At 35.6% G+C, this 22,722-nt stretch overlaps 1 protein-coding gene across 4 annotated transcripts in view; it reads right to left on the bottom strand.

Annotated features, from left to right (window-relative positions):
* Nucleotides 1-22,722, bottom strand: part of KMT2E (lysine methyltransferase 2E (inactive)) — a 93,895-nt gene that overhangs the window by 56,647 nt on the left and 14,526 nt on the right. For 3 of the 4 annotated variants that reach the window (XM_045793427.2, XM_045793431.2, XM_045793429.2), the window contains exons 2-3: nt 16,020-16,092; nt 12,716-12,900 (exon numbers count right to left, since the gene is read on the bottom strand). In XM_045793427.2, coding sequence (XP_045649383.1) covers nt 12,716-12,786 — 71 coding nt within the window. In that variant the 5' untranslated portion in view covers nt 12,787-12,900; nt 16,020-16,092. The remainder of the gene's footprint in view (nt 1-12,715; nt 12,901-16,019; nt 16,093-22,722) is intronic. The other variant, XM_045793430.2, reaches the window with a different exon arrangement.

Genomic DNA, 22,722 nt, shown 5'->3' with positions numbered 1-22,722 from the left:
CAGGAGAAGTCCTGATACCGATCAGAGCAGGTAAAAAGTGCTACCTCTCCAAGACTCCTTCCCCAACCCCACTTACAAATAAGTTACCTTTGCTGTCCTTTGCTTGACTGAAAAACACTTAGTACCCTGTCTAGTTTCAAAGTAATCTTCAAGAGCAAATGGTGCCTACAGTCTAAATCAGTAACTTTTTTATTTAAGAAAGGGATAATAAAATGTGCAGCTTGATATTACAACTAATAATTTCTGCAAAGGAGTTCCTTCGATTCTTAAGTATGGGGTCTACCCACCTTGGTGATTTATCTACAGTAATTTTTTTATTACATACAGAACACTGGGCACATTAACCACTGTAAGATTCATGCGATATTTAGTTACTTTTAATGACAACGTGGAAGTAAAAGACCTTCAAATATTTTATTACTGAAAGACAACTTAACTCTTAGTAATCTTTTAATCCATCAATTACATTATCCACAAGAAGTTCCCATTAATTCTCCAGCAGCCTTCCTTATGTTTTTAAAACCTTAGCAAACTTGGAATCATTTGCCAAATATGCCTTAAATTATCTTTTCATCCACTTAGTTTCTAATTATTACATGACATGCCAAACTTCTTTGCGTCTACCTTTCCCCTTAACAGACTGTTCCGTATTCTGAGAGAAGCCTTTTATTTGGTTGTTTTATTTGTAACAGCATCTTTTATTTGGCTGGTTAGCCACACAAAGATTAAATCAAGATTCAAGTGCCCATTTTTGATCTATAGCACATTACTATGAAGCTTCCAAAAAGGGATCTTTACACAGACTCTAGAGTTAAGAAAATGAAATTATATTTTAAACTCCTACTTTTAACTGGTCTGGGAAATTTCATCACTTAATCCTTCAACATTTAAAGAAAATGTGATTTCCAATGTCCTAGTCAAAATACTATCACTTAAAAAAAAATACCACCACTTGTTAAAATTCTAATACCGAAGGATCTTATATCCCTCCTACTTCTACATTCTGTCTAATGTATTCTACCACAGTCAGTACACAGTCACTCAGGTAATGTACATAGTAAATTTCAATCGCTCTCTAGTTTCGATTTTAACGCTGCTAGTTTCCTAATGCCTTTTATTATTTCCCAGCTTCCTGAAATAGGTACTAACCAAAACAGCTAAAGAACTACACCATTCAACTCACTGAAATCACACCAACTGTGTAATATTTTTTATACACAAGAGACAGTTTGTTCAATTCTACAGCCCCTTACACCTTCCTACAATGGAGAGGCTGTAAAATATTTCTAGCTTTAGTTCTGTCTCTCCTAAACAACTGAAATAAAATTAGCTAAGATACGAACATTCAACAATCATTCCTATATAACAGGCTTCAGAGTTAACAGAGAGACCAATATGATTCATAACTCAATACTTACTTTATGCCAGGTCCTGTGGTAGGTGCTGCACACCCAATGATATATAATAAAACAGATGTTTGTATTCATGAAGCTTGTATTTCAGTAAAAAGATAAGGAAAAAATAATGAAAAAAACCAAGACTTTTTCAGAGAGGTTTTTCAGATACTATTTTAGATAGTGTGCAGAGAAAAGGCCTCACTGAAAAGCTGTATTTGAGCTCAGCTAAGACTAAGCTAAGAGCAAAAAAAAAAAAAGAATGTTCTAGGCAGACGGAACATCAAGCACAAGGTCCTGAGGCAGGAACAAGTTTAGAATATTCAAAAGAACAAGGAAAATAATATCAACATGGGAATAACATTAGGCCAAGGGGAGAATATTGAGTAGAGATTAGAAAAGTGGGGCCAACAGTGCCAAAAGAAGTTAGGATTTTAAATGAAACAAAATAATTACTGGGAGATTTTCAAGTGGGAGAAACTTAAGATTTGTTTTATGCTTCAGAAGAATCGAATTACCTTCTATAGAAAAAATGAATTGTGGAAAGCAAAAGAGAAACATGGAGATTACCGTAGCGTCCAAGCAAGAGATGAAAAGGGCTTAGACTAAAGACAATGGTAGAAATGGAGAGAAGTGTCCTGATTCTAACTGTATTTTGGAGGGAGACACAGGATTAACCAGTGAATCAGACGTGGTGAGTAAGGGAAAAGGAATAACCCAGAAGAATGCCTTAGGGTTCTGGCTTAAGCACAGAGATGGAGTTATTTAAAGAAAAAGATGACCCTGGAGCAGAGGGAAACAGATCTGAGGGAAGAAAATCAAGCAAAAAATGAGAAAGAGTGGCCAGTTAAGTGTGGTATCCAGAAAGCCAACAGAGTTACATCTTTCTAGTAGGAGGAAACAATCATTTATATCAAATGCTGATAAAGCTATATAAATTACAGAAGACTACGAATTATTTTGACAACATGGGTATTTATAGTGGTGTTGTGTAGCCTGATGCTAAGTGCGAACTCTTTCAAAGAGTTTGCTATAAAGAGGAACAGAAAAATGGGATAAGAAATAAAAAGGGGCAGCAGTTTTAAGGTATTTATATGAGACAGGAATGATCTAATTAGAAAGAAATTAAAGATGCAAGAAATATGGGATAGCTGCAGGTGAGAGTGAAGTGTAAACAACCTGAAAAAGATGAGAGGGGGATGAAATCCAGAGAGCAAATAGAAGAACAAGGCTCTACTAAAAGTGACATTTTACAAGAAAAGCAAAATTTGAATATAGATAGATTTCAGATATGGAGTTGTGTCCCCAGCTTCTAAAACAGTGGCTGGTATATTGTAAGCCTTTAGTAAGTATTTATTAATAAACAGGAAGTTCCTCTCAAGTCGTTGTTACGTATTAAAAGTCATACACTGAAATATTAGTACTTGCTTAAGCCAAAGAAATCAGAGAAGAATAGTACTCTTTATTTGAAAGAGTACCCAAGATTCACTTTCTCTAAACAAGAAGTCAGCAAACTAGGATCCCTGAGCCAAAGCCAGCTCAATGCCTGGTTTTGTAAATAAAGTTTTATTAGAACCCAGTTATGCCCATTCACTTACACCTACTGTCTAGTTTTCAAGCAACAACAGAGCTGAGTAGTTTCATCAGAAACCATATCGTTCCAAATCTTATATATTTACTCTTTGGCCTTTTAAAGAAATAGTCTGCTGACTCCAGCTCCAAATTTAATTTTAAATTCCAAAATAATCTGGAAAGTGAAAAAGGATTCACTAAAACACACACTATAGTGTATAGTATACCTAAGAGAGTGTATAGTATACCTAAGAGTATACACACTATAGTGTATAGTATACCTAAGAGACCTAGTAATGCAGGGGGCTATATGGGTGGAACTCATGAGACAGATTAGGTTGAGGATGATTTGGAAGTCATGAGCCTCGTAGGGTATGGTGAAAGCTATAGAAGTGGTTGAAACCTCCAGGACAGCTTACAAGGTTAGGGAAGTAGACACTCCTAGAAAACATAAATATTTAACAAACAGGAGAAGAAACATTAAAAAAAAAAATTAAGGCACAAAAAGAAAACCAGATGAAAGCAGTTTGGTGGTTTCTTATAATGTTAAAACATAGAATTACCTATAACCTAGCAATTCCACTCCTAAGTATATACCCCCCCCAAATAAGACTCAAATTGATATTTATACCAATATTCATAGCAGCATTACTCACAATAGCCAAAAGGTGGAAACATCCTAGTTTCCATCAACAGACAATGGGATAAACAAAATGCAGTACATCTATACAATGGAGTATTATTCAACTATACAAAAGAATGTAATTCTGATACCTGATACAACATGGATGAACTCTGAAACATTATGCTAAGTAAAAGAAGCCAGACACAGAAAAAATATTTATTTTATGATTCCATTTATATAAGGTATCTAGAAGAGCCAAACAGAGACAGTAAAATAGAGATTATCAGGCACTTGGGCCTAGAGGGGATAAAGAGGTTCCTGTAACAAGTGAAAAGTTTCTGTTGGGGATGATGAAAGTTTGGAAACAGATGTGAGACTGCCCCGCACTGTGAATGTACTTAATGCCACCTGTATACTTAAAAATGGCTAAAACAGTCAATTTTACATTATTTATATTCTACTACAATAAAAAGAGCCAAACTACAAATAGGTAGTTTCACTAAAAACAAAGGTACTAAGAGTCATAGTATCAAATCTTGAGAGCACAAGCAATTGAAGGTCTGAAAACTATGCATTTGCCTCAATGTGACAGTAGCACAAAGTGAAAGCCAAACTGTACACAGCAGGTGGAAGAATAAAAGCAAGATCAGTGCAAGGAATCAAACGTATGAATGCGGCTATAATTTAGTGCCCAAGGAATTATCAAAGTCAGAGGCACAGATAATACTGACAGTGGGTCAAGATTTAATCCAAATTAGCCACTCCCAGGACCTACTTCTGACCCCCTGAGGTGATGCTGGGGGCCTGGAGAGAAGGTGAAATAGCAGAGCAGGTGGAACAAAGATGTGGTAGGCTTGGCTTGCATCTGGCCCCAAGAGAGTGTTGGGGCACAGTTTCCTTTCCCTCAGACTACAAGGAGGTCTGTTCTGGCCTAGACCTGCTGGTAATTGATCTGTTCCTGCTCAGTCCAAATAGGTACAGTGTAATGGGGAGTTTCTGGACCCCCAGACAATGCTATCATGAAGCTAGGGATGGAGGATCAGTTGCTGAGTCCTACCTGGTATGGGACAGAGTGTAATAGGACAGCAAATGTTCAGGGAAACAGTCTCTGCTACTCCAAAGTGATGTTCAGACACTGTCCTAGAAGGTATTCTGAAGATCACATGGTTCACCCTCCAGCTTTAAGGACCAGGAGATAATTGATCCTAGCTTCAAAAACTCTAGATTGAAGCACTAACTCTACCACTAAGTCACTGTGTTTCCTGGGACATGTCATATAACCACTCTGGGTCTTAGTTTCCACATTTGTAAAATGAACTCTTTTTTTTTTTTTTTTTAAAGATTTTATTTATTTATTCGACAGAGATAGAGACAGCCAGCGAGAGAGGGAACACAAGCAGGGGGAGTGGGAGAGGAAGAAGCAGGCTCATAGCAGAGGAGCCTGATGTGGGGCTCGATCCCATAACGCTGGGATCACGCCCTGAGCCAAAGGCAGACGCTTAACCGCTGTGCCACCCAGGCGCCCCTGTAAAATGAACTCTTAACTCCAAGTCATGTGGTTTTATAACAGCAAAGAAAATACTAAAGCCTGGATCTCTAAAGTTGCTCTAGAACTTCTCCCATTGAACAACATTGCCCCCACTATGCCTGTGAAATCTACTAGAGTACTGTTTATGCCTGTGGATTAGTGACTTAATGAGATAAACAGCTTTATCTCATTTTTGTAATACAAAATGGTAGTTTGTGTCATTTTATAGAGATACACAAAGCCTGAGTTCTGGTAATCCTGAATCTATGCCACTTTAATTTTCATTACATCAAGCTTTACAAATATGGAGAATATCTTTGGTCATTAAAATTAAAATTATTCCTTTATGTAGTATTTCCATTTATAAAAATGAAAACAGGCTATTTTCAAATGTGCTAATTGAAGTTCTAAATTATTATCAAAAACTTAGAAAGCAGAACTATCATTTTGTTTGTAGTAATCTACCTGATGTTGCCCGATTTTTCTGGAACCACTTTATAAATTAAAAATCTTACTTAGACCAAAATATTCTTATTCTTTAAAAAGGCATCATAAATTACCATCCAAGGCACTAAATTACGCATTATTGGTGCAGGCATTTAACTAAATTAGATAAACTGAACTTAAGATCTAAAAAAAAGAAAAGTATCAATCATTAAGTGAGGCATTTAGAGAAAAAGAACAGGTTAGAATGACTGAATAGGGGTGCCTGGGTGGCTCAGTCGGTTATGCATCTGTCTTTGGTTCAGGTCATGATTTCTGGGGCCTGGGATCAAGCCCCACATCGGGCTCCCACTCAAGGGGAAGTCTGCTTCTCCTTCTCCCTCTGCCCTGATCCCCCCATGCTCGCTCTCTCAAATAAATAAATAAAAATCTTCTTTAAAAAGTGATTGAGGGGCACCTGGGTGGCTCAATCAGTTAAGCATCCGCCTTCAGCCCAGTCATGATCCCAGGACCCTGGGATCAAGTCGACCTCAGGCTCCCAGCTCATCCCTGCTCAGTGGGGAGTCTGCTTCTCCCTCCACCTGCCGCCCGGCTCATGCTTTCTCTCTCTCTCAAATAAAAAAAATCTTTAAAAGAAAAGTGACTGAATAAGTAAGCCGGGATTCCTCAGAAATTGGGAGTTTTATGATTTCCTTCTTCCTCAACAAAAATTTAATTTCTTCCCTGTATAAACCTTCAAAATATAGTCTGATTTAATGAGTTTATATCAGTGTTTTAGGTAAAACCTCTATAATTTTCCTTTTAATGTTAAAATATTCACTAACACACACTGGGGTATCAGTAATGGCACATGGATAGACTGACTCCCTAACTGCTACAGTAATAGGTATAAAAGACCTCCGTGAGTTCTCAATATGCTCCTTCAGATGTGTGATCAAAGCTTCTCAATTCCTTTTATCCTTGTTAGAGCCTATTATTTTTTACAGATATCATATGAAAATTACACACATTACAAGAGCATACCCAGAAACATTTTGAAATGGAGAGCAGGTTTGGTGTGACAACTGCCCTCAGTTTATTCTGTGTGGCATTTTAGTTCACTCAACTCATCCATTAATAAAGCCTGGCTCTTCTGACCAAGTGGCCTAGCAACCCTGGCCAAGCAAACCTAACTTTACTTTATTGATTACGTGGCCTTAGTGAAGGTTGTTAACCTCCTTTAGCTGCATTTCTTTTGCAAAATGGGAATAATACTTGCCTTTTTGCTGGAATGATTAGGAGATATTATAATACACTGTGTTACAGACAGCTGCATGAATGTACTGAACTTTGTATTCAGTATCACAAGTGAAAAAAATTAGAAGAAAAAATTGTTTATGATTAAGTGTGAAACAAACGAGAAATTCAACATCATTCTAAGAACAGTTCTAAACAATGCTAGCGCAGTACTGTAAAACAGGCTTTTAAATATTAGAACAAAACCATATTCAAGTGAAAGTACTTCCAAATTAGGATAAGAATATCAACACTTACTTTAAGAGCAACAGAAAGTATTAGTTTCCTGATAGTGGATTATGTGTAAAGAAATCATAAATGAAAATGTTAAGCATCAGTGAAAATGAACACGTAAAATATTACTAAAAACATTTCATTAGACACAAAACATTTTAGCATCTTCAATTACACAAATTCAGACTGAAAGCAGCCAAACACTTCAACAAGTAATGAACTCTGTCAGCAGGTGGCTCTAGTGACATTGAAATAACTTAATGTCAAATGCTATAGCAAAATAGTTAAAAATGTACTCAATCTCACAAATTTTAACTCAAAAAGAGTCACAATAATACCTCAATCCAAGCCCTCTTTTTCAAATTAAGATAACCAAAGTCTACAATAATCAGGAATCATGTTTAAGGGCTCACTAGTATGCTACTGGCAGAACAAAACTGAAAACCTAGATATCTCCTTTTAGTACTGTTAGTCAACAAATGAGCATTTACTATGTTGACAGGTATAGTTTGAGGAGCCCTCCTCCAAAATAATTCACCTCTAACTTACACATGTCCCATTTACTAATTTGTCCACCTCATCTGAAAGTACACATAATTATATAAAAGCTCATTTTAATTATTTCTAATGGTATCAAGGTAGTAATAGTAAAAGGAATACAACGTTAGCAATCTTATTCCCAGTCACTGACAGAGAAAAGTAGTTTGGCTTTTCTTTTTTAAAAAGGCTACAAAAGAAGAAATTTAACACTCCCCATTTACACATCTTCCCACTTTCCAGCTCCAGAAGTGTTTCCCATCTTTTTGTTTATTTATTTAACCAATTAAGGAATTCAGATAGTTGGAATACCAGAGGTAGAAGAGGTAAAAAGAAATCAAACAAGTTCTATCTATTAGGATAAAAAAACATACAATTCTAATAAACAGCTGAATTCTGGCTCAACTTTCCTGTCCAATGATAATGGAGTCTAGGTTTTTTTTTTACATCCCTTATCCTTGAGCAAAGACCTGAGAATACGTTTGTTATATGCAGTCATTTATTACATTGAATTTACTAATGCTAGAACTGAAGCTACTAAATACACGAACCACATGTCAAAACAGTTATGTTATATAGATCACTCTGCAATATTAGTAAAGGAGCTATGGTACAGAAAGGCCTAAAACGAACACATTATTAAGTTCTGCCTCTGCCACTTTTCTGCTCCGTGACTTCAGTTTCCTCACCTATAAATTAAGAATAACAGTATCTACCTAATAGCTATATCTTTATCTTATTCAGAGACTCTTAGGTTTCACTTTTACAACTTTCATAACTAGCCTATAGCCTACAGCCATGTTTTCTTCTTCCCTGAGGTTCCACCACTTTGTTACCTAGTCTAGAGTTTCTTTATCCAATACAGTAGCCACTAGACATATAATGAGCACCTGAAATGTAACTAGTTTGAATTAAGAGGTGCTGAAAGTATAAACCACATACCAGATTTTAAGTATTTTTAGTGTGGAGAAAAAAATAAAAAATATTTTTATACTGATTATATGTTAAAATAATACTCTGGACATAGTTAAATAAAATACATTCCTAAATTAATTTCACCTTTTTTTAAACCTTTTTAATATGGACACTAGAAAATTTAAAAGTATACATTGACTCTGTGTACTTCTTCTTACTGGACAGCTCTGAACTAGAGTTCTGACTTCCCAACTTAAACTTTCCTTAAGAGTGGGGGTAGGGGCGCCTGGGTGGCACAGCGGTTAAGCATCTGCCTTCGGCTTAGGGCGTGATCCCAGCGTTGTGGGATCGGGCCCCACATCAGGCTCCTCTGCTATGAGCCTGCTTCTTCCTCTCCCACTCCCCCTGCTTGTGTTCCCTCTCTCTCTGGCTGTCTCAATCTCTGTCAAATAAATAAATAAAATCTTAAAAAAAAAAAAAAAAAAGAGTGGGGGTAAAATTTATACTTTACCTTTGTAACCTGAGCCTCTAGTAAAACACTTTCCACACAGTTAATGCTTTTAAGTGATGATCCAAAATGTGCTTTCTCTTGGATTTCTAGTCTTACCCTATGAAATTATGCTAGAAGAAATCTACTTCTAGTATTAGCCTACATTTATGGACATATAGTTAATCAAAAAATTTCACAGATGGAACTTCTGATTAAAAAAAACAGTCTCCTGATTAGTCCAGTTATGGTCATTTCATTAATCAAGTTTTTTAAAAATGTATTTACACTTAGCTCAATTTTCCCTTTAAATATATCATTATCTTTCCACATTTTTTTATTGTACCCAGGATCATGCCAGGCACTAGTGAGAAAATCAGTTAGTCATTGAGTTAACCTGTATGTTGTGACAGGTATTTCTCAAATCTAAGGACAAACACAATGCAGGTAAAAAACTTACTGCTAAGATCTAAGTAGTTAACAGGCAATTTTTAAGGGATCTTAAGAGTCTCCCCTGTAGCATTTGGCTTCAACTCCAATTCCATTCATCAAGATCTAGGTATTGGTTTTTATCAATGCTATGTATAGTAAAAAGTAATTTTTAAATAAAACATCTTCAATTACATTCGACTGTGGAATGTTTATAACTCCTTTTAAAAAATACTTAAGCTAATGAAACAAAATTTTATTTTTTTTAATTTTATTCTTATTATTAAAGCAGATATACCTGAACAGTAATCTATCAATCTTCACTGGTCAGTTATTCATAAAATATTTTAAAATTATTCTTTTTAGTTCAAACATTAGGTAGAGAGCCAACTCTTGGCAAGGTAATAGGGAACAGAAAGAAGTAAAATACAAGATCCCTAACTTTGAAGGAAAGGCAAAACAAACCTAAGGTTTATCGAAACTTAGTGATGAGAAGAGCACAAAAATGTAATAAAGAAGAAGCTGGACTTGGTGAGAATAATGAGTTTTATTTTAGAGACACATTAATTCAACAGCAAATGTTACCAAGTATGGAAATAATGGACTAGAGCTCAGCAAACCCATTTTTCACACATCCTGAACTAGACATTCAACTTCAGTTTCCTGTCTACAAAATGCTACAGATAGACTAGATGAGCAAGCAATCCAATAATTCTTTTATAGCTTTAGAAGCTAGTGTAAATATGGTCTAGTGTACTAACACACTCAATAAACAATCACTGAGTATCTCCTAAATTTTAAAATAGTTTATTAGTGATAGATTGTATTTTAGCAGTACAATCTTTTTAAAAAAAATTTATGTATAATTATTATGATATAGCTACATGAATACAATAAAATGTAATTCTCTAAAAAACTTCTTAGTTTAAAATAATTCTGTAGCTTCACAGGAGGTAAACAAAGAAATAGGGAAGTCTCATGCATCCTTCCCCCAACATCCTGCATCTTACACAACTTTTGATGTATTTGAAATAAAAAGAAAGCATCATATTAATTACATCAAAATTTCTTATAAAAACAACTCTAAAAGCTTAGTTTCTGTGGGAAGCAGGGAAAAGATTATTTAAGGGTCTTTTTAAGCTTCCAGGTTTTATATTTAAAAAAAGGAATTTAAAAGCTTGAAAATTAAACCACAAAAATTCTGATGGTTGTCCCATAATAAATATTGGCACCAGCTATACTTTCTGTGTCCACTGAGTGGGGGAAGCTATGTCCAAGCGACATATATCTGTATGTGGAATAGAAAAAAAATAATAATTTCCTAAAACAAAAAGATTGTCATTCTGTAATTACTTACAAATTGATCATTTTCCCATAATAAAAATGGCCATATTTGTATCCAAAACGATTTGGCTCCATAATATAAAATCATACTTATTCTGTAAGTACTCTAATAAATACATTTAATAAAAAAAAAAATAGGAAGCTATTCCCTACACTGCCCTCTTTCACTATTATTCATTCCCTTTTAACTGTATGCTAATGTCTTCCATTCTGTCTGTGAATTACTTTCAAGTGCAAATACTAGACATGCCAACAAAGGACAAATGTATCTCATACTGTACACTAGACAAATTCCTATCCAGTATATAAATTTCAGAAATTACATCTTGCATTAATTGCTTAAGACTATTTTAAAAAAAAAAGAACTATAGAGGTGATTCTATTTAGGAAGCAAAGCATCTTTACCAATAAACACCTGTAACTATTATCAGATATGGATTTGCATCTACCAGATACTTCATATGAAGAAAAACCAGTCCTTCAGACTCATAACCCTTTGTCTCCCAAGCACTGCTTCCAGGATCTTTAATTCCAAAAGTATCCCTATTCGGGCAGAATAATGGCAAGCAACCGTCACAGAATGCCTTGTTAGGAATCTATTAGTTTATGACAAAAATAATTTATACATAGTGCAAAAAACATAATGGCTTTTAAAAATTGTATTACAACAATCATACAGTTAAACAGACTGTATAATATATTACTGAAACATTAGAGAGCATCTCTGGGTTTTTCCCAATAGCACGAACAGAAGTAGTGAAACACTTCAGACCACTTGAAATGACAACAAAAGAAGAATAAATAGCATTTTTATCCTCTCCATGTATCAGTTTCAGAGGCCCTAAAATAAATAAATTTCCTTTTTCAAACTTAAATTCTAATAAGATCAGCTTTCTCGTCAATTAGAGTCTCATTAGACACAATACATCCATTTACTGAAACAGAACAAACACATGCATCTTTCTATCCTTCAAACACTGCTACTTGAATCCCCTGCAATTTCCAAAAACAATCAATTAATCCTCACAGCCAATAACCTAGTGTTAAAGTGGCTGGTCATTCAAAAACAAAATATAATGAAATCTATCTGCACGATGGCCTAGAACAAATAGTCTAGAGGCAAGGTAAGAACCTTTCACTGAATACATCAGAAATGGCTCTTATAAAAGCAAAAGTTATCAAAATAATCATCCAGCAGAAAATAATCCCTCTTATTTAAAAATGGATTGTTTTTCAACTCAACTTAAAAAAAAAAGCCAATTCCATGTTTAAATGGATCTTACAGTATTTTTAAATATTCAAATTTAAAACCAAATTACTTTTCCAATATAAACATGACAAATCTTACAATTTAAAAAAACAACAGTTATCTATTATCTTGAACCCACGACCCTGAGATTGAGACCTGAGCTGAGATCAAGAGTTGGATGCCAGGGGCGCCTGGGTGGCTCAGCTGTTAAGTGCCTGCCTTCGGCTCAGGGTGTGATCCCAGAGTCCTGGGATCGAGCCCCGCATCGGGCTCCTCCACTGGGAGCCTGCTTCTTCCTCTCCCACTCCCCCTGCTTGTGTTCCCTCTCTCGCTGGCTGTCTCTATCTCTGTCAAATAAATAAACTCTTAAAAAAAAAAAAAGAGTTGGATGCCAAAACTGAGACACCCAGGTGCCCCTATTATCTTGATTCTTGAGGTTGACAATTAGCAGATGGATAAGACAACAAGAATTAGAAAAAGATACAGCATTTTGGCTCAAGAGTTGTTTTAAAAAGTAACTTAAAGGAATTTTTGTCTTTAACCTTCTGATATTTTGTTTTCAACAAGAATCTAAAATGAGAAAAAATATAAATGCAAATCAAGCACTGCTTGATTGTGCTAAAATAACTGTATAAAACATTCTGCCTTTCTTATCCAAAATACTTTTAATTTAAATACTTACTCTGAGCCTGCAGCCATTTCCAAGTATGATGTTTCTGCTGTATCAACCCCCAAAGGGATCACTATGCTCATGACGTTCGCCTCTGGTAAATTCGATTACTATGGAGTCCTATGCATTGGTATCCAAAACACTGGGGCATGCCAGCCACAGTGCTCATTGCAAACATCTAAGTGCATCCACAAACCCTGTTTAAAAGAAAAGGGAACAGAAAGTTAAAAATCATCTTCATATTCCTAACACAGTCATACTATAAAAACAGTAGGTAAAATACATGAAGAAAGCATTCTTCATTAAAATATACATATAAATTTGAATTTGCTCAGGGAAGGAGTCTCTATTTCATTTAGTTTTTTTTTTTTTTTTTTAATTAAGTTATGGGACTGTGATCGAAAGAAGTTTCTGAATCAAAATCTCCCTTTGGGAAAGATTAACTAAGGTGTATTGCTTAGTGAAGAACCAACAAATATTACTCATTTTGAAAGATAAAATGGAATTTCTTACAGCACTAGTATCCAAAACAAGTCTTCCTGGTTCAGAAAGTGATCCAAACAAATACTGAGTACTTACTATGGGACTGAGCATCATATTAAGCTTTTAGATGGATGATCTATTTAATCCTTACAGCTCTGAGATAGGGATCTTTTACCACTGAGGATCACAAAAGCAAGAAAGATTAAATAACTTAACCAAGGTTGCTCAGTTCAAGAAATAAAACCAGGATGGGGCGCCTGGGTGGCACAGCGGTTAAGCATCTGCCTTTGGCTCAGGGCGTGATCCCGGCGTTGTGGGATCGAGCCCCACATCAGGCTCCTCTGCTATGAGCCTGCTTCTTCCTCTCCCACTCCCCCTGCTTGTGTTCCCTCTCTCGCTGGCTGTCTCCACCTCTGTCAAATAAATAAATAAAATCTTAAAAAAAAAAAAAAAAAAGAAATAAAACCAGGGTTTGACTCTATTGTTTATATAATGTATAAAAGGAAAGCAACTTTATTTGTAATAAAATCCACTGTTTTAAAGTGGTTGTCATTTTCCGTACTACATAAATACAGGTCTACTGAGGGAGTTCTCAATTTCTTCAGTTAGTATCAACTCCCTAGAACTAACATTCCCTAATACAGGCAATTAGCAAAGAAAACTAACACACTTCAAATGTTTTTTAAACAAATTTACCAAGTAACAAAATATATTCAGCTTCACCATCAATGCTTCTAATCTAATTCACTGTATAACACCTGCACATGGTACTCAAATAACTACTCAAAATTTTTTCAGTAATAAAATAGTACATCTCAGGACAGAAACAGAGATAATCCTATAAACAGGAAAAGAGCAACAGTCAAAATTGTTTTTTGCCATGTTATACCTGAAATACTGAAGAGCAAGATTTCTTCAAATAGCAGTTCTTTTATTTATTTTTAATTTTTACAATTAACCTCGAGAATACCTAATTCAGGTTAATTCCTATTTCACAGATAATGCAGATTGTGAGCTCATTCCTTATCGGAGCAAACACCAAAATAGGGAAATAAAGTGGTAACAGTGGTTTGAATTCTCCAAGAAAACTAGCCTCTATTTTTATACCATGTATAACAGGGGGAGACCTACTAGATTATAAGATATTATAATAAAAATATACGATAACAGGCTTTTGCACCTGAAACTTAAAAAAAGAAGTACTGGACCTATCTCTAATGCTCACCAGATGTGTAAGCTAGGCAAGTTATTTAACCTAAGCCTCAGGTTCCTTGTCTATAAAATGGAAATCTATCCTCATAGCGTTTCTGTGAAAAAAAATGAAATAATGAATGTAAAACATTTTTGTACACAGCATTGCACATATTTGGCAATCAATATGTGGCAGTCACATAAGAGCTGCTCTTCCTTCATGGAAAAGCTCTCTAGACTTCATTTAAAGTGAATCTTCTAATAGTTTCTAAGACTAAAGTAATCACAGTTTTCAACTTGCCATGTTTTTACAGTCTCCATCAAATTAAAATCATCCTCCAAAAATAATTATAGCAGAGTGAGAAAAAGGAAAAGCTGCCCTACCGTGTTTTCTGCACCCCAGACCATATGAGAGTTACTTCATACAAGCCGTATTTATTAACCCACATAAAGCTATAAAATTTCAAATTAACAAAATGCAAGCAATACAAAACTCTAAGTTTGTTCTATTCAAATGGTACATTATTGTGTATTTCTTTAAAATGCTAAAGACATGGATCTAACAGCAGATAACAATTACAGCTTAAAAAAAAATCCTGTTCCTTATTGATAGAAGCTACTTGATAGACGTTTTCTTCAGCTCAGCTTATCTTTACATTAGACTCATAAGAAGTCTTATATTTTAGGTGTATGTTGTTAAATAAGTAGTGCACTTTTTTGTTTTAACCAGAGGCAGAAACTAGAAAGCAGAAATCAAGTAGTTATGTATTCTTTTAAGTAACTGAGTAATATTTCCAACCTAAAAGAATCTACTTGAATATGTATTCAATAGTGTGCTCCATTTTTATAAAATATACAATCCTCAATAAACACTACATTTGAACTATTTTTAAAAAGCAATGAAGAGCTTGCCATGAGCCTATTTCAGACAATAGCTTGTGTTTGTGTGATTACTGCCTGTCTCTCAAACCCTGCACAGTGCCTGGAGCATAACAGGCACTCTATAAGGGGTTGGTGAATGAATGAGAGCATCTAAGATGAAACCTCACCCCTGGTCTCATTAGCCAAATGAGCTGTCAACCTCTACAGTTAAGTGCTGTAACAGCAACTACAGGACACCTTTTCCACAAATGCATCAGTCTAAAAACACAGATGCTCATCCCCAGGATAGACACATCATCGCATCTGAAACAGAACCACAGACTAAATTTGATTCAACGGGGAAGATCTCAGTAATCTATTCACAAGAGGTCAGAAGGCAACAGGTCCTATCTATTGAGACCATAAAATGGCAAATATTTCACTATGTTCATTAATATCAAAAACTCTATAGCCAGAAAACTCACACTGTTTAAAAATGTAGTTGATATTTAATAAAATCATAAATTCATTAGGATCAAATCACTGTGTCTTTAAAAAGAAGAAAGGGAAAGCCAAAGCAGTAAGCAGAAAAGGTGTGAGCTTATAACACAGCCACAACTAGAGGAAATTCAACAATTCAACACAATCCAAAGAATTACCACAAAGCTTTCACATCTTATATGCGAATCAAGAAACTGGTTTTCCAACTGGCAAGCAAAATATATACAAAGTACATTGAGAAAAATGGCAGCCATTAAAGAAATAATATAAAAAGAAATACCATGAGATGTCTGGTAAATCTGAGGTCCAAGAAAGAATAAATGTCTTCACAAAACCTGCTATCCAGAACAGACCTAGAAACCAAGTGAACACAGGAGTATTGAGCTGTTTTTAAATGGCATAAAATTTTAGGTACTTCTAATATGGCACCTAAAATCAAAGGGACTCAAAGACAGCAGCTAATTCTTAAAAAAATAAATTATTCACTTCTTTATACAAATGAATGTAAACATAGTAAAGGCAACAATTAAAGCAAAGTACCAAATCAAACTGAATAGAAACTGGAAAAATACAATATTAATAACAGATTTAACAAAGCAAAGGCAACAATACCAAAACAAAAACAAAACCCTAAAGTAGGAAAAACAAGATAAAAAGCTATGAAAAGCAATTAAAAACAGTCTATCAGAAAAACTGGAAGGCTGAGGCTGCTTTTAAGACCATGTTCAGAAAACAAAAAATACCACTGAAAAGATGAGTATTGTACCCAAAAAGCAGGATGAAAATATGAGGTTTTTTTTTCTAAAATTACAAATAAAAGTGCCCAATCTAACATAATCTCTTTGAAGAGTCGTGTATTGTTATCTTTCTGTCCTAAGTACCTTATACTTAGAGCTCAAAAAACACTAAAATTAAATCAGTGTTTATGTTTTGGACATGTATCACTAATAACCTGGTGAATTTTTGGCTAAATTACTAATGAAAATGAAATAAACTTGAAAGAAATTGTGAGGGACCACATACATTAAGATTTCCTTATAAATTAGAAATTAAGCTGCCCTTACTATGACTTTAAAATTTCTTTTCTCTGTAGCAGTTAACTAAGGTATAATTGAAAAAAAAAAATACTGGTTGATCAAGATCTATTACCAAGTTATTGCTTATGAAACTTTGGACAAGTCATTTCACAACTCTGGGCTTGAACTATAAATGGAGGTAGGTTAGGCTGATGATCTTACAGTTTAAACCATATAAGCACAAGTATATTAACAGATTATTCCTGATAATCGAAACAACAATAAATATGATTCCAAAAAGCAACAAAAAGTAACTTTGACAAAAGAATGAATTATTTCTCCAACTGGGTTAATATTACTATCAGACAGTGCTCTACAAGCACTTACCTGATACTCAAATCTCCCCAAATAGAGGTTCTAATAGCAATAACAAATACTGAGTGCTTACAATGCTTAATCCTTATGAGCCTATCGTGTGGGTACATTTATTATCCCCATTTTACAGTCAAGGTAGAGATTAAACTTGTCTTAAGTTCTACAGCTAATAAATAGCAGAATCAAGATTGGAATGCTAGCAGTCTGATTCCAGAACCTACACATTAGTTTGCCTGAAATTAAAATTCACTAGATGACTGGTGTTTACAGTTAAGAGGAAAAAAATGACAACTGCCTCTCTCAAAAAGAGGAGAAATTAAATAAATACATAAGCGTCACACTCCAGGACATCTGGACTACATTTATTCTAGCATACTGAAAGAATAGTAATGAAACCCACCTTGCTCCTCCCCCAAACCTGATCTACTGAATGAATTTACATGCATTCCACAACACTGCATTAAAACACTACAAAAGTGGAGACACATGGTCTCAAAGTCTAAAATTCGGATTTAAAATATTTCGGGGGTGGTGCAAAGGACATAATCAAAGGACATTCAAATTCTCTATTATTTTCAGGAACAAACATGTGCTTCGCTAGTATACTGAAGTTAGGGAACCATGCTCCAAATTTGAGATTACTAATTTGCACAAATATAACAATTCCTTACACGAAACTATTTGTTAAGCAAAGGCTACCTATATAAACACTTGAATTTTAACTTGAATCCCCTTTTAACAACCACTTGGTTCCTAGAAACAATTTCACCAACCTACATTATAATACTTTTATAGCAAATAAAATCTATTTAAGAAAACCTGTACTCTTGTGTCAGGGTTAATGTTAGTGGACCTACTTGAAAAATGGAAACCTATATATAAAATTCAATGTTCAAAAAAGTGTATTTTCTGGTTCTGTAAAAGTCTCACGGTGTTTCATTGTTATCACATTTAACACAATTCCGTTACTACTAAACTCAATGTCAAAGTAGCAATGCTTCAGCTTTCACATTCTGCCACTTACTAATAATGGTTACTTATTCTCTTGAAGCCTTAGCCCCTCATCTGTAAATAGGAATAATCACAGAACCTATTTCTGAATCACTGTTTCAAAGACTGTGTGTGGCACTCAGTGCTAGCTTGATGATCAGATAAAATTTCTGGGAATTAAATATTTAGTAAACGTCCTTAAGAATGAGTACTGAGAACAATTCTCAACTATTATACTTGTAAAAAGTCAAATAAACTATTAAGAATTTCTGACCAGGGTGCCTGGCTGGCTCAGTAAGAAAAGCATGTGACTCCCAATCTCAGGATCGTGGGTTTGAGCCCCACGTTGGGTGTAGAGATTCCTAACAAAATAAATAAATAAACTTAAAAAAAAAAAAGGTATTAAAGTATTAAGAAGAACAGCGTTTTTTAAATTTTCTTAAAGATTTCAGTTATTTATTTGAGACAGAGAGAGAGAGCATGAGCAGGGGGAGAGGCAGAAGAAGGAGACTCCCTGCTGAGCCGTGAGCCAGATGTGGGGCTCGATCCTCGGACCCCAGGACCATGACCTGAGCCGAAGGCAGTCACCCAACCATCTGAGCCACCCAGGCGCCCTAAAAACAACCTTTTTAAAAAAAAAAATACATGAAGACAAAAAGTGAGTGTAATGCAAACTATACATTTCAGCTGATAATGATGTTTCGATGCTGGTTCACTGAATGTAACAAATGTACCATAATAATGAGGAACAGTGACGATGAAGAAGGTTGTACTTGGGTCAGGAGGAGGCATGTAGGAAATCTATACTTTCCTCTCAGTTTTAAAGTGAACCTAAACTTGCTCTAAAAGATGAAGTCCATTATTTTAAAAAATACATGTATGAATACAATATAGTGAACTATTTGTCTGGCATTACATAATGGGGTACCATTCTTTCTACTAGAGTTTTTGGAAAACTTCTAAACACCAGTTCTGCAACCAGCTGAAGTACTGGTACATTCCTCCTTCCCCATCTCAAAGCACGTACAAGTTAAAATAACTAATTTCAATACTATCAGTTTTTTAATGCACCACACTATCATTTTTGAGTAGTATTTGTCATCCCCCAAAGTGTTGGAGATCACTAAACTACAGTGTAAAATGTGGCCTTTTAAAGTAGCAATTCAGGGGCACCTGGGTGGCTCAGTTGGTTTAACAGTCCGCCTGTGGCTCAGGTCATGATCCCAGAGTGCTGGGATGGAGCAGGGCGTCCAGCTCCCTGCTCAGCAGGGAATCTGCTTCTTTCTCTCCTTGCTCGTGCTAATAAATAAACAAAATCTTAAAAAATAAATAAATAAAATAGCAATTCAGTGACTGATAAGAGTTGAGAGATTAGACTGGAGTCCCTGGGTATAAACAATTTGTTTCCTATACACACAAAACTGCTCTCAGAATTTTGTCTTTACTCATACCTGAGAATATAACTAACAAAAGCTATTTCCTGCTGAAACAGTTATCTATTGCCACTTTCTACTTGCCATATGGCCCACAACTACATATCTTAGAATTTACTGCTCACTACACAGTACAAAAGGAAAAAAATCTTCAAACCTGAGAATAATCACATGTTCCCAAATTCCTTAAAAGCTTACTTTTATGTACAAAAGCAGTAATACCACATACTTCAATGTAAAGCATCACATATGTGAAGCATCACACCTGTAAAGCATAATACCACATACTTCATGGGTTCTACAACTTCCTTCTGTTAAAAAAAAAATTGCTATCTACATGAGTAATTTTTAAACTGTGCTGCCAATAGTCCTCATGGAGTTGGGGATTGAGATGTTAGAAAACAGAATCAGGGAAGTTAACAAAAGAAAATGAGAGACATGTTCTGCAGATTTAAAAGGAAAAGTATGAGGCTGCACGTCTTATGCGGTACCTATCAAATGGGAAAATGACATTAAATGAACACTACTTAGCAATATAAAGGAATTATTGATACGTGCAAAAACTTGGACGAATATCCAGGAAATTATGTTGAGTGAAATAAAAAAGCCAATCCCAAAAAGATCACATACCATATAATTCCATTTACCTAAGAGTCTTGAATGACAAATTACAGAAACAGAACAGATCAGTGTGGTTATAAGGGGGGTAACACCAGGGATTCTTGTAGAGATGGAACTGTCTTAACTGTGGTAGAGGACATAGGAACCTATGTATGTGATAAAAATGCACAGAACTAAACACAGACACACATGCCCATGCACACAGGGGTAAAACTGGGGAAATGTGAACAAAGTGGATAGATTGTATCAATGTCAATATTGTGGTTGTGACACTGTACTACAGTTTTGCAAGATGTTACCATGGAGAGGGAAACTGGGTAAAGGAAAAATAGTTTCTCTGTTTTTTTTAAAGATTTGCTTATGTGTGTGAGAGAGAGCATGCATGTGTGAGCACAAGCAGGGGGACGGGCAGAGGGAGAAGGAGACTCCCCACTGAGCAAGGAGCCCGATGCAGGGCTTGATCCTGGGACTCCAGGATCATGACCTGAGCCAAAGACAGACGCTTAACCAACTGCCATCCAGGCACCCCTCTCTGTATAATTTCTTACAAAGGCATGTAAATCTACATTACTTCAAAATTTAAAATTTAATCTTATAAAATGACATTAAAATTGTGGCCTTCAAACCTTTCTGAGTACTGACAGAAACTTTTTTACAAATGAAACTTTACAGTGGGGGCGCCTGGGTGGCACAGCGGTTAGGCATCTGCCTTCAGCTCAGGGCGTGATCCCGGCGTTATGGGATCGAGCCCCACATCAGGCTCCTCTGCTATGAGCCTGCTTCTTCCTCTTCCACTCCCCCTGCTTGTGTTCCCTCTCTCGCTGGCTGTCTCTATCTCTGTCGAATAAATAAATAAAATCTTAAAAAAAAAAAAAAAAAAAAGAAACTTTACAGTGAAATCTAAGCATGTATTTTGATTCCAGGATGAAAAACAGCTTGAAACTCCTATGCTTTCCCTAACGATTGCTAATGTCAACTTGAAGTACTATGTTAAGGAGGCCACAGCCAGATATAAAGGGAGAAGGCCTCAAGTGATCAGTAATGTCTGTGAACAGGTACATTAGGCATTTGTACCTCATATTTGCTAAGTCTGTGGTTGAAGAGGGTGGCAGGGGAATGTTCCTACCTACATATCCTCCCACCTACCAGTTAAGTTCCATGAAAAGCCTATGGCTTCCTGGAGAATAGCTCAAAAATCACTGGCTAAAAGAAAATACTTCCTGACTCAACGTATGACATGAAAAACTTATTTCACTGGTAAACTCTACCTGCACAAAGCAGAAAAGAAAAAAATAAGCTTCCAAAAGTAGTGCTGGAGACTTTTGTAATAAAAAATCAAACAAAAACAACAAAAAAACTCCATTTATCTTTTAGTCAACCTATACAGACTGTTAGGCTGGTTCATTCTTGCTTTTTCAGCCTTTAAATAAGTATCCCACCAGGTGAGGGCACAATTTTTGACTGAAACAATTAAAGTTGGCAATAATTTTGTTTTCTCATTCTTCATTCTAGTCTCAAGTAAAACAATATCCTCTCCAGGATTAACTAAGTAGTATTCCTTCAATCACAATTTTGAATCATTTCTTTCAGATTAGAGATCAAGTCCTCTCTTATTTCAATATCTAAAAACAATACGTATCAAATCTAATTAATAGGATTTAAATAAATCTTTCAGATTCTACTGTCTACATTTTACTATCTCAGCCCTGGGCTGCCAGAGTAATTTTCTAAGTGGTCGCTTTCTCTATTCTAACTTGACCTTTAAACCAGTGGTTCTCACACATGAATCCACAAACTGCTACTTTTCATATACCTGGGGTCTGGAATTGAAAATGATGCAGTCCTAGGCCTCATTCCCACAGATTCTGATTTAGTAAGTCTGGGATGTGGACTGGATGTCTTATTTTTTAAAAACGCATTTCTCCAGCCCTTTATAACAACTGCTTAGACACTAAACAGATATACTTCGAAACCAACTAGTATCCTAATTTTGCCCTCTTCAAAAAAGCATAGTAGCTCACAGTAATTACAGTTAAGTTCCAATCTTGACATTATCAGGTTACCCTGTTCCATGTTAATATTCCAATACATAAATTCTCTGATTATGCCAGTCTTTTTGCTACTGTTGGCATATCTTTGCTCATTCCCCTTCAAATTTTCTAAAGTAATATTCCTTTACGTTTTTCCATCCCACCCAAAAAAATCTTATTAAAACTTCAAGGTTAGGGGCGCCTGGGTGGCTCAGCCATTAAGCGTCTGCCTTCGGCTCAGGTCATGATCCCAGGGTCCTGGGATTGAGCCCCGCAACAGGCTCCCTGCTCAGCGGCGGGAAGCCTGCTCCCTCTCACACTCCCCTTGCTTGTGTTCCCTCTCTCACTCACTCTGTCACATAAACAAATTTTAAAAAATCTTTAAAAAAAAAAAAAAAGTCAAGGATCATGTAAGTACTTACTATGCTTCCTTGGAAGATTCTCAACTTCCCAACTTAAGACTTTTCTGCTACAAAACTAGCTTCAAGGTCTCTAGCAGATCAACCTCCTGTGGGCTG

This window comes from Ursus americanus, chromosome 3, assembly GCF_024610735.1.
Source record: "Ursus americanus isolate L20-20 chromosome 3, mUrsAme1.1.p, whole genome shotgun sequence".
In the NCBI taxonomy this organism is placed as follows: Eukaryota; Metazoa; Chordata; class Mammalia; order Carnivora; family Ursidae; genus Ursus; species Ursus americanus.
Note: the sequence above shows the minus strand (reverse complement) of the source record. Positions and strands in the feature narration are given on the sequence as shown.